The sequence below is a fragment of the Phalacrocorax aristotelis genome, chromosome 2 (assembly GCF_949628215.1).
Source record: "Phalacrocorax aristotelis chromosome 2, bGulAri2.1, whole genome shotgun sequence".
Taxonomy (NCBI): domain Eukaryota; kingdom Metazoa; phylum Chordata; class Aves; order Suliformes; family Phalacrocoracidae; genus Phalacrocorax; species Phalacrocorax aristotelis.
The window spans coordinates 142,266,408-142,284,906 of NC_134277.1; the positions used below are offsets into that span (position 1 = coordinate 142,266,408).

At 42.7% G+C, this 18,499-nt stretch overlaps 1 protein-coding gene across 1 annotated transcript in view; it reads left to right on the top strand.

Annotated features, from left to right (window-relative positions):
- Nucleotides 1–728: 728 nt before the first annotated feature.
- Nucleotides 729–18,499, top strand: part of LOC142053586 (neural-cadherin-like) — a 42,768-nt gene continuing 24,997 nt past the window's right edge. The window contains exons 1-13 of the mRNA XM_075085430.1: nucleotides 729–923; nucleotides 1,374–1,599; nucleotides 2,924–3,128; nucleotides 3,513–3,624; nucleotides 7,163–7,412; nucleotides 8,319–8,461; nucleotides 8,805–8,977; nucleotides 9,322–9,490; nucleotides 10,736–10,906; nucleotides 13,876–14,048; nucleotides 14,169–14,336; nucleotides 15,270–15,519; nucleotides 18,197–18,324. Coding sequence (XP_074941531.1) covers nucleotides 794–923; nucleotides 1,374–1,599; nucleotides 2,924–3,128; nucleotides 3,513–3,624; nucleotides 7,163–7,412; nucleotides 8,319–8,461; nucleotides 8,805–8,977; nucleotides 9,322–9,490; nucleotides 10,736–10,906; nucleotides 13,876–14,048; nucleotides 14,169–14,336; nucleotides 15,270–15,519; nucleotides 18,197–18,324 — 2,298 coding nt within the window. The 5' untranslated portion in view covers nucleotides 729–793. The remainder of the gene's footprint in view (nucleotides 924–1,373; nucleotides 1,600–2,923; nucleotides 3,129–3,512; nucleotides 3,625–7,162; nucleotides 7,413–8,318; nucleotides 8,462–8,804; nucleotides 8,978–9,321; nucleotides 9,491–10,735; nucleotides 10,907–13,875; nucleotides 14,049–14,168; nucleotides 14,337–15,269; nucleotides 15,520–18,196; nucleotides 18,325–18,499) is intronic.

Genomic DNA, 18,499 nt, shown 5'->3' on the forward strand with positions numbered 1-18,499 from the left:
GCTTGCTCCCAACCCCCGATCCTCCATACCCAGTAGAGGGCAGTTTGTGTTGTGCTTCCCCTGCCAGTACATAGGGCTTGCTCTCTCCCTGCAGCTGCTGGCTCAGCTGCCTCACCCTGCAGAAGCAAAGCCCGAGGCTTTGCCTTGGGGGGTTTCCATTTTAAAGCTGGTGTTTCACTCACCTAAGATGCAACCAGATGGGATGCTGGGGGCAGAAATGGAAGGCACGTCTGCCTTTCCTTGAATATTCAGTGGTTTGAGAAAACTAAACAAATTAGCGTTGGCGCGGGAAGAAATTTAGGGAGGTTTGATTGCTTACCACTTCTACTGAATTTTAAGAGAAATATGTTAGAAGCCCTAAACCTGATTTGGTAAAACTGGCAACATCTATGCTGAATTTGTTGAAAATAAAAAGGCCAAATTTCACTGGAGTCTGGATAAGTACGCACTTAAAACTGTGTCAGGGCAAATGGTGTAACTGACATAGCACTTAATATGCATACCTAATTAATTAAAAGCTATTATTGCAAGTATTTTTAATTAGTTGTTAACTGCACTTAATGCACATCGAGCTGACAAAGTCCATATCTGTACTGAAGTTTTGTGCATGCGATAGGATAAATGCGATGGGCAATTCCGTTTGTTTATGGATGTTAATGGATAAGATCTTAAACATGCCCGATTAAAGTTTGTGAAGAGCTGCCTAGAAATCCATGCATCTTTTGCAGATAATGACTGGTACCTCTGCCATGTGACACTCCTTGCCCCAGAAGAGGAAATTCTGTTCTGGGGCATGTACCCATACCCGTACCTGGCACGTGTCGATCCAGACGCCCGAAAAGGCACTCTCATCTACCAGCTTATCGCACATTACAGTAACAATGAAAACACCAGTGCTGGGATAACTTACACGCTCATTGCAGGTAGGTCTAGTCTGAAAAAAAATGGTGAAATTCTGTGAAGTTGCAGATTTTTCTTAAGAATTTCCCATTTTATCATTTTGTTGATAAATTTTTTTCCCCTTGGGGAATCCTTAAAGATACAGCAAGTACAGCAAGTAGAAGCTGCAGGCACTTTAAAACAGCTATGTGGATGGGAATCTTTCTTGCTGCCACTTTCTTTGCTTTACTTCTATTTTGAAATCAATTGCAGCCTTACCGTTAGCTTAAGACTCCATTTCTCATCTGTTTTCTTCTCTTACACTGCACCAGACCACAAAACATGGTGTGAATGAAAGATAAGGTGCACAACTGGAGAGGTGCATGCAAGGACATAGGTAGATGATTTGAGGATAGCTTACCTTAAAATAGTGAAGATGCAAACATTCTTGCTGTGGGGCATTTTTCAGACCAGCTTTGTGCATATACTGATAGGTGGTGAAGAGCGATTCCGAGTAGATAAGGATACTGGCGTTATCATGACAACTGGCTTGCCTTTGACGTGGAACAAGGAGTACGTGGTTACTGTGGAAGCTACTGATGAGTATGGCAACAAAAGCCCTTACGCCTCCATTTCCATCCTGGCAGGCTCCCGACCTCCGCAGTTCACTAACATGTCCTACAGTGTGTTTATCCCTGAAAATACTCCAGCAGGAGAAAAGTAAGTTGTACTTTTTTAGGTGATCTCCCTCCCTGCAGTCTGAGAGGAACTTCACAGAGCACAATAAAGTGACATTTTTGTGTTGTTACTTCTCAGGGCTATGCATATGTGTTTGCTATTACACTTCGAAAATAGCGTTGTGTTTTCTAAAAGAAATTATGCCTTTTCTGGTGTTTGAGAGTCTCCAGTGTGGCACATGGTAGAGCCTGGGATGCTGGAATTCTGCTGAAATTATTATTTTAATGCTCTTGGGGTCTTACTGCATTGCATTATGAATTAAAATAGCCATACTTCTGGCTATGCATCTCCTGGAGCACTTCAGATATAAATGAGTGCTTGAAAAATATGGATTTTAATTAACCAGGTTTGGAGTTGTTTGTATCCTGTTTGACTTGTATTTCATTTTTTAGGAGGGCAAGTCATTCCCAGACTTTTGAGATAACAACGCCCATGTGATGTGCAAATAGGTGCAGCTAAGTCTCCAAGGGGCTCTGCTGTTGTGTGAAGAGAGCTAAGCCAAGCCACAACGGGGAGATGCTGCTAAGCTGGCTCTGGTTTTATTGTCACTGTTCAGCTGCTTGAGAGTGGCATGGGTTTTTAAGGCACGAAGTAGCAGGTGGAGCAGTGCCACAGGGCCTTTAAGGAGTAGGAAACCTCAAATAAGCTGATGAAGTAGGAAAAATTACTGGAGATATGCCACTTACTCCTTAAAAGAGACTGAATGAGGAGGAGGAGAGAAATTTGTCTCCTTCCCTGGAGCTTTCACTGAGATGGGCTTAAATTATATTTTCATGCTGGCCAGAGACTGCTGTGAGAGATGGAGCTTCAAAGCATAAGTCACAGTAGGGAGGCAAACGTTCATTGCATGCCCTGCCAAGGCAGACAGCGGGGTCTGGAAAGGCCCTGTGCTTCGTGGGTTTCCCATCCATCTCTTAACTGGTTCCTTTCCTGAATATACAGCTTCAAAGAGAGTCAAAAGTGTAGCAGCTCAGCTCCCTCTGTAACAGAAGCTAAACCGGTAACTGCTGTCAAGTGTCTGGAAGGGTATAAAAGGCAAGAAAAAGGTGTTGTCATGTTAGTAGGGGGTTGAAATAGGTTGTTATCCCAGCCCTGCTATGTCAGGGGATCACTTTGGTGAGAAAAGAGAGGGTAGGTCGGCTCCCTGTACCACAGGGATTTCCAGTCTGAGTACAAAGCTGAGCCCAGCATTGACAGAGTGAGCAATTCACCTTTCGTCATCCTCGTCTTCCTCTTCTAGGTGCTCAGGAGACAGCTTTTGTTGTTATTGTTTTGAAGCAAAGGGTTATTCTCTCATTCTTTACAGAGTAGCAGTTGTTGAAGCTGTTTCTTTCCAGAGCCAGCCTCTTTCATACACTCTGCTGACAAACCCCAGCGGGCTCTTCAGGGTGAGGCAGGAGAGTGGAGAGCTTAGCCTGACCCACCCTGTGGACTATGAGAATGAGCACCACCTCTATCACCTCTTACTGAAAGCCATGGAAGTTGAGAGCACTCTTAGCAGCGTGACTGAGGTATGTGGATCACTTCGCTTCCTACCCACTGTCTCTGCAATCTTCATTACCTCATTAGCAGGACCAGTTACAACACAGATAGCCTAGAAAACATGTGAAGATACTTGGGAGGGAGGAGGCCTTATGGTGCAGGCAGGAGGCTGGGCTCTGCTCTGGGCTCAGATCTAGGCTCTGCAAGATACTTCTTGTTATTTCTCTTTGGCTTTGCTTCCCATCCGCTTGGAAGCGGAGGAGATAATAATTCCATGTGTTACAGGAGTCATGTGAGGAAAAAGTTTAGCATCAAAGGCATAAGGACGGGACAGCAGCAAAAGCAATGCCTGCCCAGGCAGTGTCCTAAGTGTAGAAACTAAAATCTCTCAGCATGTCTTTTTTTTTTCTCAGGTCATGGTCCATATCACCGATGAAAATGACTGTTCTCCTGAATTCCAGCACTCAATTTACAGCAGAGACAACATTCCCGAAACCATTCCTGTTGGCACGTCTCTACTGCAAGGTGGGGACCGTCCTGGTACCTTTCATTTCCCTCTTGCCACAGACCTGCTAGTTTGTGCTACATGTACATGTTCTTACTGTGAGGAAGTGCTGTCTCTTCCACAGCGAGCACTGCCTTTGTAAGACGGGGATGGTAGCCTTCCTAGAGAGCTGTAGGTGGCTTTTGGGTATCCTAGAAGTAGAGTTGTGAGTGTCTTCAGGTGAGGACCACTGTGCTGTGTCACACGGCTGTGCCCATGGAAGGATCCTGTGGTATCCCAAGAGCAGTTAAGGCAGCTGACAGGCAGTGACTTAGTGGATTGCCATAGCTTGTTTTCTAAAAATCTTGTGTCTGTCTTTTAACTCCACTTGGTCATCTTTTTGTGTCCTGGAAGCATCTGCAACTCATTTTTCTTTTCTTAATGTGTTAAGAAAAAAAAATAAAGGAGTTTTTCTTTAGCAGCTAGTTTTATCAAATAGGTATTAGTGCTGTATAATTGACTTACGAAGTGTTAAAGGAGAAACCTTTGGAAAGCCTGTGAACTTTTATATTTATGGTTGTGGCTTACCAGTTATCATTCCAAGTTTGTTGTGTTTAACATGGCCACATATCACTTGCACGTAAACCCTGAGCGCACAGACAACATTTTTAGAGGCTAGAATAGTATCCTGTCAAAAGACTAGAGACATTAGAAATAATTTTAAGGCCCAAGTTCCAACAAAAACTTCACGGTCACTCTTGAAATGTTTGATGAACTTGGGTGATCTTGGATGATGCTCTTCACTTGTTGAACTTGGATGATGCTGCACCTTTTGCCTCAATCTTCAGAGTCCAAAGGACAAGGAACAAAAGCCTACTCTCCAACCTGTTTTACTGGTGTCAGTTAAACACCTACAAAGGTGTCTCTGGATCTGACGTAGTCTGTCATGATGTGATACGTGCCACAGCTGTGTTCTGCCTAAAACTAGGAGAACACTTACAGGCTCACTGTCAGTATTCAAACTGAAAGTAGGGGCAGGTACTGGGGTAGTAATGTGAACATGGGCTGAGACCTCAGGGGGGATATGCACGTGTGAGAAATGGGTAAGTGCCAAGGCAAGACTTAGCAAGAATTTCTATGTCTAAGACATGTCTTTTGACGACAACGAGGTAAGTTTCCTGAATTTGAAGCTGAATATGTGCAAGTCTCTCCAGGAGACTTGTCAAGCTGATAAAAGTCACCCACCCCACAAAAGTGGGGAAAAAACTGTATGCTCCATGTCCAAAGCAAGGAGAACAGCAGAACAACGAAGCTATGCAATTGCATAACATTTGGTTGTCTTGCCATACAGGGTACATTTCAAGAGAAAGAGCATTCTTAGAAAAGAAAATGCGAGGTGGAAGTATAGTGGCAGTCAGTGAAAACGTGTGGGTGAACACTAACTTGGTGTTGAAGGGCTGAGCAGCGTTGGTAGTGGCTGCAAGGAAGCCATATGTGCAGTCACCTGTACCCTGTGCTGGATGACCGCTGTGCCACTAACCCTGCCAAAGCAAGGATCATATCAGAAAAAAAAAAAAGAAAAGCAGCTCTTACCCTGGCTGTGATTTCTTGAGGGGTGGGATGTTGCAACCTCAGAATGTCCCACAGACAAAAATAAATGCAAATTTGAGACAGTCTTTGCAGCTGACTGGGTTACTATAGATGGCAGTGAAAAAGTGTGATATATGCCATTTGTTAATACTATGGATGATGCAAATGCAAATGTAGGTTTTAGTCGTCAACCATTTTTATTTTAACACAATCTAAGCCTGGTTTGTATCGTGTTTGTAGTGCTGATGCTACGCTAGCTGAGTCAGTCTGTCTACTTAGTCATTACAGGCAGATTTATGCTCACTGCATGTGCTTTAAGATGTCTGGATACAAACAAGCTATGATCTGAAAAGCACGGAGGGATGCTTTCAGCAGGGGTTAACGTACTGCTTCAGCTGCACCACTGTGCCAGCAGAGCAAGGCTTGGAGTTGTAGCTGGCAACTTTGTGCTGACATGCTAGGCTTTGAGCTGGAGTTAGCTTGCACTGAGCTAGCTTAGAGCATGGGTAGAGCTAGCACAGACCTGTTTGTGGTTGCTATATGATCCTTGAAATACCTTTGCAATGCAGAACAGTTTGCAGGGTGGAATGAAATGGAAGGGGAACAGAATTCCCAGTTGCTATTAGGAAGTAAGCATCCTGTTCCCTATTTGCCAGAAACATCTGGGGGTGGGGGGAAGTATCATTGTTAAGCACATGAAATGTATTTTTGTGAATTATTACAATATCTTGGTAACAACTCCACAGAATAAATCAGAACTTTTCAAATCAAATATGTTTTCACTTTCTGCATATCTTTCTAAAACCAATACTTGACCACTAAATTTAACAGTTTTAAGTCACTTTCATTTCAATCTTTCTTGAGTTTTTAGTATATTTACGTTTTCAGTACAGCAAGAAAGTGATTAACTTGAAAGCCCTTGCTTTTGTAGCGTGTAACACACCCAAACATTTGTTAACAGTAGGCTTTTGAGAGATGTTAAAACGGTATAACGACCCTAAACGTCCTTTTAAACCAAGATGAATAACTTTCCACAGGCAGAGGTAGTTACGGTTTTTGCAACTAAGTAGCACAGGATTTCAGTGCACTTTTTGAAATCTTTTTCTTCCGCTTTGAGGAGAATTAACCCCTTTGAGTTAATATTCTGTTAGTGGTGATTCCTTGTTTCTTCATCTCAGTTTTGGATGACCCTGCAGCTGTCTGCCACAGTGTCCGTGCACTGCAGTCACTGTTCTGCTTCCAAAAGGCTGTGTGCTACCACGATGGCTGCATCTCTATCCTCCTGGTAGAATGAGGATTTTGTTTAATATCAGTGTAGGTATGAGTGCGAGCTTCATTGTTTGGCTAGAAAAATGGCAGGGTAATTAAAGAGCTGAGCTCCTGCTCTTAAAAATCACTTTTGATACTGTGTTGTGAGCCCTAGCTCTTTATTCTGCTGATTTGCTGCTTCTGAGCAGATGGGACACCCAACCTACTGAATAAACACTTGCTGGGGAGGAATGTTTAATCACTCTTTGTACCTTGAAGCACCAGGTAATTAAAAAGTACTTTAGCTATAACATAGCTGGGAGCTAATTAAATTTGAACGGCATCCCTGGAGAGAGCGAGGACACAGTTTATGACTGATAATGTTCTACCAACATACATATTGATTGTGTGGTAATTACCAGTGTCGACTGCTATTTGTACAAAGCATGTTGTATAGCATTGGGATCACGGATCTCATACAAACCCGCCTTGCTGCAATCACTCAGGCTGGGTTGGAGGAGGGGAAGAGTTGTTTTGCTTTTTTACTCCCAACCTCCTGCTGAGCTCCCAGATTCTTACCACAAAAATAAGGCTTTTATGGATAAAACAGATTTAGGTGACATCTGTTCTCAAAAAAAAAAAAAAAAAGTATCTGAAGTTGACTTGGTAGGAAATAGCATAACCAAACCTCTTCTGCAGCATGACCGTTCTGTTAAATGTGTTCTCTATGTTCTCTAACAGTGCTTGCAGCAGACTGTGACTCTGGCTCCAACTCTGAGATCACTTACTTCATCCAGAGCACTGATTTTTCCATCACGCATCACGGGGTCATCAATTCTAACCAGAGGCTGAACTTCGAGCGAGCAAACCATATGTATGAGTTTGTGGTGATAGCTGTCGATAAAGGACATCCCCCTCGGACAGGGACGGCGTCTGTGCGGATTCGAATGGCCAATGTGAATGATGAGGCTCCTGTCTTCTCCCAGTCTGTGTAAGCCAGCTTGAACGCCTGCTTTGGTTTCCACAGATCCTGTTCATACCTGTAATCTTAATAACACTTGGCTAAACAATAACTTGTTGTTAAGTGCAACTATAAGTACCAGTGAAATCGAGGAGTAATAGTATGAAGAAAGGCTTTAGATGTTGGCCTTTCTTTTCTAGATTGTGCCAAAAATACACCAGCTGTGATACCAGCATATTGACTTTAAATTTATGTAGACAGAACAGAGTGGAAAAAAGACCTAACTCTATAGGGAATGATTTTCACTATGTTGACTTCTAGGTCTCAAAGTGATTGTTCATATATAAATATATGACATATAAAGATGGTAGTTAGCAAACATTAAAAGTTAATTTTATCATCAGCAGATTGTATATAAACTAATTTCATGAGGCTCTGCTTGTTTAAAATGCCTTCCTTCATTTCCTGAATAAATATACTTTCTATTTTTTGCAAAAGTTTAAAATATGGACACGTTTTAAACACAAAACTTACATACATTTATTTACAAAATGAAATACTGTTTTACATTCATGTCTGTAGTATCTGATGATTTCCATGAGTATATAGGGACATAAGAAATACTGCATGACGGATAGTAGTCCTTTTTCTCATCTTTAGGAGTCAAGTGATCCTGGGGTGCAGTGCAATGTAGTATGGTGCATATTGATATCTTCCAAAAGATCCTTAGAAATTACGTACACCAAAAATGCAGGATTACAATCCTAAAATACATCCAAGTCTCATCTTAAACTGAGTAAAGATTCCATGATCTCATGCCCAAAGCTTAAAAAAACATTACATTCATAATGAATTTAAAATCCTTGGCTGATGGTTAACATGGTGATGGTTCTTCTGATACTCAATGTGCTGCCATTGCTCCCGTATGTGCGTCAGTTACAGAACTTTCCTTTCGGAAGATGCTGGTCCCAGCACTTTAGTGGCTACTGTTCGGGCAAAAGACCCTGATGGAGATGGGCTGCTATATCTAATTGCAGGAGGCAATGAAGAGGGCAACTTTGAACTGGATAGTCAGAAAGGTAAGGAAAGATGTTTCAGAACAGTTATTTACTATCTAATCTGTATTGCTTCTGCTTCAGCTGTGTGTCAAAAATCATAAGAAAGCACCATATTTATATAATCTGCAAATGGGGGTGCTTTGTGTCAATGAGAATTAGCTCTTTGATATGATGGCCTGTCTCCAAATATCAACCAAAACTTGGGTCCGAGGACTGTGCAGTCAAAGATGACTGATTCCTGTGCTTTGCAACCAAAATACAAACTGGTCCAACAATACATTGGCAGAGAAATGTGATGCTCATTTGACTTTGTTTGTTTGTTTACATGGTAAAATGAAATGACACTTTATGCTTCCAAATTCAGGTATCATTAAACTCCGTAGAAACCCACCGCCCAACCTGAAAAGGCCACAATACACACTGAACATCACTGCAATAGATGACAATGCCTCCGGGGGACCCACCCCTCTCAGCAGTTTTGCTGAGGTTATTGTGGGAGTTAATGACATTAATAACAACAAGCCTGTCTTCAGAGAGGTAAGACGTCTTTCTGCAGATATTCTTTTCCCATCCATAATTGGGGTTACAGACTTCTCTTGGCTGCTGGTGACTGCTGGGTGGGCCAAAGGGACTGTGTTTGTGGAGCAGAATGAATCTGTAAGTGAACACACAGCTAGCTTTCTTCATACTTAAGGTGTAAAGTCTTCATTCTCCTTTTTCCTTCGTCTGCCTTAGAGCTTGATTTCTTTGTGAGTATAAGTAATAGAAGTGATATTCTTCTGAGTTCTTCTCAGATGTGCTGGAAAAAATATTGACACTGTGCAGCAAATTCATGTGGCTCTGTGTAATACATAGAGTTGGATTTCTGGGTGTATTTTTAGTGCACTTACTACAGCGACAGCACCTGGGTTCTGGAGAATCAGCCTCCAGGCACGTATGTGCTGCAGGTAGAAGCCTACGATGCAGACCTCGGTGTCAATGGAGAGGTGAAGTATGGGCTCATGCACCGAGACGGAGCTTCCTTAGGCTTCAGCATTGACCCAGACACAGGTCAGTAGCTTTCAGGTTACTGAGATTAAATGAAAATGCTGTGGTATGGTGATGAGAATGCCACTGTATGAGTGTGTCTGTGTGGGCTCATGCTTTAACAGTGTAACTGCAGGGTTAGCTGGAGCAGCTTACAGAATAAACACTGGAAAAAGTTCAGAGTATATTGATAGCTGTGCACATAGACTAAGTCAAGATTATAGTGATTTAAATGACAAATTAAGTAGGGAAGCAAACCACAGTTCAGCAAGAAGATAAAAAGCTATTCTGTATCAGTTCTCTTTGTTGGATCAAATGTAGCTATAAAAATGCAGAGCAGAAAGTGTTACTCTTAACAGCTTGACTTTGTTCTTCCCTTCAATGTGGCCAGAGTTTATTTCTCATCTCACCCACCAATAGGAGGTCCAGTGCACTGCATATAGAGGCAAACCCTCGTACCAGAACAGGGCAGTGACAGACAGTCTTGATGCACTTCAGATGAAGAAGTTATAGAAGTTGTTGATGTTTCAATAGTCAAAACAGTAAAATGGGATATTTGCACGTCCAGGACTGTGCAGGAGACTGGAAGGGCCTACAGCAGAGCAGCAGAATCCTGGTCCCTAGCATAGTACAGACATAGGTCTGGAAGTGGCCTCAAGAAGGCCAGTTTGAAGTCTCCCAGCCAGAAGAAAAGAGCTCAGACAGGGAGAGACTTGGTTAGTTGAGAGTTAAAACTGAAGATTTGGAGAAAACTGTTTGATTAACTGCGCTATGTGATTCTACCCAATTTTAATCTGTTCGATGAGGCAGCCTCCAGCTCCTGCTGTAGAGATGGCTTTGGTCACATCACTTGTCCCTTCTGTGGTGTGACTCTTCCCCAAAGTAACAATGAGCTGTCTTTGAAATATTCAGTTACTTGGACTATCATTGGAGTAAACCTAAGGGAGGCCTCTTGATGAGGAGGAGAAAGTCCTGCTGTGCCCCATGAGGAGTGAGGTAACAAGGTACTTGGACTGAAGCTCCTTATCAGGGCAGCAGGAGAGAAAGCTGTTGACTGCTGACAGCATGTGACATGTGAGAAAAGGAGCGACAGGGGAACTGGAGTTGGTCTTGTCCGAGACATGTGTTGCAGGGTTGGTGTGAATTGAGCTTGATGGTCTTGCTGCGTGCAGTCAGAGCTTCCACTTGTGCAGGAGATGCGCAGGTCCCTTTCTGCAAATTCAGTCCCAAAGCTGTGACGCACAGAACAGGAGGTGTCTGTGTTCCCAGGAGTCATCACAACCACGCAGAGTTTTGACCGGGAGAAGCAGAGGGAGTATATGCTGTCTGTTACTGCTACTGACCAGGCACAGGAGCCACTGATCGGCGTGTGTCAGATCACCATCCTTATTGCTGATGTCAATGACAACGATCCCAAGTTTGAGAACAGCCGCTATCAGTGTGAGTGTTTCTTAGCTACCTGTCCCAGCACCGCACCATGAACCTGGTTAGTAGTTCCTTATAACAGTCGTCAGTTTTTTACGTCATCAGTCTTCCTTTGCTGCCTACTAAGCCAGTTACCACTTAATCCATCATCAGTGGAAGTATGCAGAATTGATCGGCCCTTTTTACTCATTGCAATACTCTTAAAAACATTGACAGTCTTCACTCCTACATATGAGGCAGATCTGATCTCTTCCCTTTGCGGCTTTTCCCTGCCCAGTTTTTCTGTACACTGAATTTTTATTCGATGTCCCAAAATGAAACCTGACATCCTAGCTCTGAATTCATCAACTCTGACTAGAAGAGCAATTGTCATCTGTGTCTCTTTAATACAGCACCTCTGTTTGAATAGGCTGGAGAGGTATTTATCTCTTGTCTAACAGCCTCAAATCCTTGGCTTCTAGCCTGCATTTGGCTGAGAGCCCTGATGCCTCCTGTAACTGTGCTGCTGAGCTAGCTTTTCCCATTTACCCTGGTGCCATTCCCTTGTTCATCCCCACGTGACGTGCTTTTCATCAGTCTTTCATTTAATTTTCCTTGATGCTTCTCCAATAGAATCCTGCACTTCAATACACTTGGACCCTCTACATTTGATGTCACCCACAAGTGACAAGCGTACTCCCTAGTTGCTGGACTAGAACAGGCTCTTTCTTGCATAATTGCTTCAAAATGGCAAAAAAAGGTTGATGATGTGTGTGACAACAACTCCATTTTGGAGTTGTTTTGCCAGTTCTATGGAAATGTCATGTAGGGCAAAGCAGTGACCAATGCTTTACTAAAATGAAGATGGCTCATAAGTAAGTCATCTTTAGCATCACAGAGGCCAGCATTTTAGCAAGATTCAAAAAGAGGTTGGATGCTTGCACAGCAGGATTTTAACAAGGAGAAGTGACCTGTTAGGAAACAGTCTAAATATACATCCACGCTTCAGAGTTATGCACAAGGACAGAAAGAAAATGGTGTTGCACCTTTTAGAGTATCTTACAGCAACTAACTCTAAGTGCTAAATTGGTTAAAATGTGCAGACTGGGAATAGCCATTTCTGCATTCCTACCAGTGGTTTCTGCAAACCTGGCCAAAGCAGTGCTGAGAAATCGGGTAGGAGTGATCTCAATGGAGAGAAATATTTTTAGACAGAGCAGTGAAGTCCTTGAGGTAAAGGTAATGTTTGTGCAAAGATGAACTTTTCTACTCTGCCTTTAAACATGACCTTCAGCTGAAACTGCCTGGGATTATTTTTTTCAAAAGTAATGAAGCTGAGAGGTTGCATTTGGTAATTATGGTGACTTTGGCACTTCTGAGGAATGGGCAGATTTTTTTCTTTTTTCATGAACACAGGGTACCAGGAAAGGTCCTGAAGCAAAGGCAGCCCTTTGGGATGGGGAAACTGCAGATAATGAGGTCACTTCATGCATAGCACTTTTCCAGCATCTATACATAAGTAATCAATGTTTGTACGTCACAGAATTAAAAATAGCTTCTTCTCTAACAAGATCAAATACCATTAGTCATAGGTTTCTATTTTTCCTGGAAACTGCTGGTTCTTTATTCCTCTGCCTTAGGATGCTGGTTAAATCCCTGATTTAAGCCATGCATCTTATCATCTGCCTGCAAAACAGACATTAAAGGAATGCTTAACTCCATGCAGTAGGGATGGTAGAGTACGTGTTACGAGTTATGCCAGCCGCAAGCAGAAGTACATGAAATGAGAGAGCACGGCCCTTCCAAGTGATTTTGTATTTTTTCTTACAATGTGATTTAACAGGATTTGACTACAAAAGCATAACTTTAAACACAAAAAAAGGGTATTTTACAGTGTTTCTTAGCAATAAATTCCATTTTCATTAATCTATTTTAGTGCCAGTAAATCTCTTCTGAGAGTAGCTTTGGCTGTTACTGACATACCAGGGACATGAATCCTATGCCAATTATATGTCCTGGGGGATGAGGGAAGCTAATTAAAACTTAAATTGTTGTTCGTGGAGCAAGTGGTTGTGGTGGTTTAAGGTTTTACTGCCCTGCTGCCACAGATTGTAGATATTAAGGGAGAAAACCAAAACAGAAAACATGACCACTCCACTGTATATAAGAATGCAGTTCTGATTGTCCCACCTTGGAAATGCTAAAGGAGACACATACAAGGGAGATCAAAGATACGAAATGGTTACTGAACAAGAAGTGATTAAATAGACTGACTGGGTTGTCTAAACTTAACTGTGGCAGCCTTCCCACTGCCAGGGCCATCTCAGTACGCTATGCTGATGGAGTGGTCTGTCTAGGACTACAGCCACAAAGACTGTGCTGACAGTCCCTGTCAAGATGCCCTCTGTCTCGGGTGGATTGCTGGGAACAGGGAGTGAGACCTAAGGAAAGGGGCATGTACAAAATGAACCGTTATCTTTGCCCTGGACAGTTTCTTCAAAACCCTGGGGTGTCTGGGGGGCATCTTCACTATGACCTGAGCCTTCATGCTTTGCGATTACCTACTGCTTCCCGCTGGCAGTGCTGCCACCGCCACTCACATTCAGGATTAATTCAATTCACACAGAATTCCTCTGATGCCAACCTGCTTTTATCAGCAGCTGAGCCCAGCAGCCTGGGCTGTGATCTGAAGCAGCAGGCGTACAGGCAGCTGCGGGGTTTGCCAGTGCTACTGTGGAGAGGCATGAGTGCTGGCAGCAGTGTAGTCAGTAAACCTGCTTCACCAGCAGCTCACTTAACAACCCAGTGTGTCAGGGGAAAGGGAAGGGGAAGCTAAAAGAGGACTATAGACACGCTGTTAGTGACAATACTTCATAACCTGCCTCATTACAGAAGCATTTAATCTCCCATGAGGAGGACTATGAGGTTTTACAGGAGGATTTCTATTACACACAGCCTGGTAAACCAGCGCAAGACCTGCTGACAATATCTTTGTCTTTTCAAAGACTTCCTCAGTGAAGACACTCCAGTGGGGATGAGTTTCCTCCGTGTTGCAGCTCATGACAGTGACCAAGGTGTAAATGCTGCTGTCAGGTACTCAATGTTAGAGCATCAACTGGAATACTTCCAGATCAACCCCAGCACGGGCTGGGTATATGTGAACCGCCGGCTCTCCCAGGTAATGCGACTCTGCTTGGAAGAAAGCAACCTCCAACCCCTCAAATCCATTGTAGAGCGTTAATTGCAATCTCTTGATTTGTACAAAATGCAAATATCCGCGGTCGTCTTTGTTTCATAGACAACACACATTAGCCGCTATATTGTAGCGACAGATGGAGGGAACAGAAGCAGCACTGTGGAGCTGACGGTAACTGTCACTAATGCACTCAGCCAGCCGCCCCGGTGGGAGCAGAGCAGATACTGGGTAACCATCCCCGAAAACACCATTCGTGACACCAAGATAGTGGTATGTTAGAAGTACAATTACTTCACTCCCTCTTCTTTTCGTTTCAACTTCGTCCTCTGTTGTGCTCTGTCTCCACGTCAAAAGTATCTGGATGCCCACCCCGCAACCTTACTGCATTGTGCTGTTTCCTTCTCAGCCTTCACAACTGTGTAGTTAGTGTTTGTCAGGAGTACCTGTTGCAGAATATGTTGGCAGTTCCACTGGCAGCGGTTTTCCCAGTGACTTCTTACACCAGTGGATGTCAGGGTGTGCTCCCGCAAAGTGAGACCTATGCCCTGCCTGTGTGGGAAATCCTTGAGTGTTCCCACCAAGGGCCAGCGCCTCACTCCTCCATCCTCAGTGGACCGTGCTGCCTGCCTGCATCTTCCCTACAGCTTTTCTCAGTTTAGCACTACAGCATGGAATGGCACGATAACTGATTGGGCTGTAGTTTGCTCTGGGCTCTTCTAACCCAAACCAATTCCTTTTTAACCTGTACATACTTACTCTTTAAGGGTAGTCCCTCCTGTAAATTGCCAGATAATTTCTGCCTTCCTCCTCCTGTGTGTAATATCCAAGCACTTGCAAACGATTTAGGTTTTGTCTGTATCTTGCCTGGTAAAATGTACCACTCAGTGAAGAAATGGTCTCTTTTTGGATTGCTTTTGTTTTGGAAGGAGAGAGGAGAGACGTCCTTTAGCCAGTGATGCAGTTCTTGCTTGGCACATTTACAGGCAGGTAAATTTACTGCTGATTAAAGACCTGCATCAAACCTAAAAGTCATAAAATGAAACTCAGCTCCATAAACTTTCTCCTTGGTCTGTTATCCAAGTCAAATAGGCATGTGTGTTCTTGAGAACATACGTGCATGAACATTCTTGCCATGAAACTGAACATTTAACACTTGCAGCCTCGCGCTTCAATAACATATGTGGTGGCTCTTTTCTTCTTCAGACCATCAAAGCCACATCCCCTCTTGGTGATCCCAGGGTTACGTATAATCTGGAGGAGGGTCAAGTTCCAGAGACTAACATGCCAGTTCGTTTCTATCTGAAGCCAAACAGAGCTGATGGATCTGCTTCTCTTCTAGTCGCTGAACCACTTGACTTTGAGACAACTAAGTTTTTCACCCTGACAGTCCGGGCACAAAACGTAGCAATGACCCCTTTAGCTTCCTTTACCACTGTTTGTGTGAACGTAACAGGTAAGCTTTGCTGCTGGTAGAACAACTCAATATTCTTGTTATTTTTAGTACAACTCCATGCATTAAGGTAATATCTGTGAAATGCCAAACCACCTAAGAATGCTTTGTGCGTTTCTGTACTGTAAAAGGAAGTTGTGCAGTCATGGAAAAGGTCTGTTTAAGGCAATTGCTAAGTGCAACTATAAAATGTGAAAATGTGATAATGCAAAAATGGGCTGTGTGAATGTTTACGCAACACTAGTGCCTGCTTTTATAAGTGTGATTGCAAAGATTTTCTTCTGGTAGAAGGAAAAAAATCTAATAAATGTCCCTGAGCTGCTGAAAGGAGATGAGTATTACTGTGCTGTGTTATGGAAAGAGAAACAGCTCAGATAGGTATCAAACAGAAACCCGCTCTGTTTAGAAGTTGTTGTTACATTCAGAATTTTCTATTTAACATCGAGGTTAAAACTGTAGAAATGAAAATACAAACATCCTGACAATAGGTACAGTTTTCAAAGATTTGATCCAACCCTCTTTATAGTGGGATCTTTTTGTAAGGCTTTACTATAGATCTAAGTAAAACTATAGATGTGATTGTAATCCCTGCTTTTTGAAGCATTAGTGGAATTACTTTTGATATGTAGACATTCAGATGAAAATACAAATAAGTGCAGTCTCCAGCAAAAGCATTTGCCTGGCTCGCCACCATGGAAATCAGACACCTAACTGGTAATTTGAATGGGAACACAACTTCCCTGCTTCACTTTATCACAGCGTTGTCCTGTCTTCCACAGTCCACCAATACAAAAACCCTTCAGGTTTGTAGAGCAAGAGTGCTTCAAGTCAGGGTCTAAGCCTCATTGTAGGTGATGGACCCTGTCCCAAAAGATTTTACCTACAGTGCAGTTATTAGTATCAGAATTTGGCAGAAACTTCATTTCGCTCACAATCAAAAATCCTTTTTCAATAACTTAATATTTCATACAAAAAAAAAAAGTTTACACACACATATATGCATTAATGGGAGAAAAAAAGTAAGTTAAACACCTTTAAGAGAGAAATAACTACCAGAAAGTTTCATATGCAGAATTGTCCTTTATTTATGCAAAAGCACACTGTAAAGGAGGTCTTTTATAGCATCTTAATTTCATTACCTTGCTTGGTGAATTTGCTGAAACTTATCTCTAACAATACATATTCTGTTCTATAAAATATGAAGAAAAAGCCTGTTTGTTAGAAAATAAGTTTTCACAGACAATTATGCATATAAGGGAGAAAGAAAATTGGGATCTACAGGACCCCATACCAACAATGTAAAAAAAAAAAAAGGTCATTTAAGACATTGGTCCTGCAAATAGTTTTGTGTCAGAATCAATGGAGTCATGTGGCAGTAGTAAAACTAAATGTGCACTTAAGCATTTGCAGAATAGGATATTAAGAATTTCATCTGCTCTTCATAAAGACAGATGGATCTGAGGAACTGTCACTACAGCTCCTCTGTTTTGGCTCTATGCCACAACACAGGAAAACTACTTTCCTAAAATATCTTAAAATGTGGCTGTTAAACTGTGAAAAGTGCAAAAAGATATAGGAGACTGCAGCATTTCTGAGTTGAGTCGTCTTCCAGACAAAGAGGAACACCAGACTGACTTGTCATGGGTTGAGTAGGAGGACGTGATTCCAAAGCAGTTTAAACAGATACGAGTCAGTGCTGCCATAGTTCTCCTGCCTGTTCCTTGTGCTCACCTAGTCCTACACAGCAGTTTTAGGGAGAAAATGTGTCAGAAACTGGCCCTGAAAAACACTGGACATATTTTTTCCAGTTTAGGTCTCTACATGGGTCAGGCAAGGAAGACAAGCAAGACCAACACTGATATAAGCTTAACGTGGCTTTGCGTTGTGCCTAGTCTGACCTGACTGCAGATGGCCGCTACCAGGACAGACCTTCCGTTCCTTCACCTGCACAATCCCACCACATCCCTTGCGTTGGATCTGGCAATTACATAGCTGCAGGGGGTGTCAGATCACAGCTAGCACTTTTCTCTCCAGAATGAGCACTGTCAACATGGGGCCCCATGACCCAGCTCATGGGAAGGGGGATCCCATGGCTTAGAGCAGGATGACAAGAGTGGGAAGATCAGCATGCTTCCTTTGGACATTGGCCACTAGTTAGATGAGGGGAGGCTAATGTGCAACTGCATCCTAAATAATCATTAGGTCCTGCAGCCTAACATAACTCTGCCTATGCTGCCCTACAAAGGCCAGGAAAGACGGTTTTGCACGCGTTCTTTGTGAACTCTATAGACTGCAATTTAAATTTCCATTTTATGTTAATCAGCCCTTAATAAAGTGCTGAAATTAACTACTGCTATAGATAACCAGCTCTTTACAGACTGTGGATGAAAGGCCTCCTGGTCCTGGCATTCATGAACTTACTATAAGAAGATCGCTAGTCAAATCATTAGCTAGTATCTTAGCTGAGATTAGGCCACTGTCTCCCAGAAACTGCTCAATGTTTGTAAAATGCCTCCTGACAGCTGCCATGAAAATGGAAAGAGCCAAAGCAGGATGGCTTCTTACTAGTAACAATGCGAGTTCTTTCTCCAAGCAAAATTATGACTGTGGAAAAAAATGCAGTTAAAAAAAAAGTCTTCAAACATTTGCTCACTGTGGTCCCCATCACCTCCTTTTGCAGATGTCAATGATAATGTTCCATTCTTTGTGTCTTCTAACTACGAGGTGACTGTGCCAGAAGGAGCTGATGTTGGCAAATCTGTGGTTCAGGTGTTAGCTACGGACTTGGATTCTGGCCTACATGGAGAGGTTTGACCTTACGTCCAATTCTTTTCCTCCCAATAGGCAAGTTCTAGTATTGTAATTAGTGACAGTGTGCAGACAGCAGATGACAGGGTAATGAGCCACAAACACTTCTTACAGCACTTGTCAAGCATTTGTCTAGCATATGCCTGATGTGCGTAATATGGGATGCAGGCAGAGA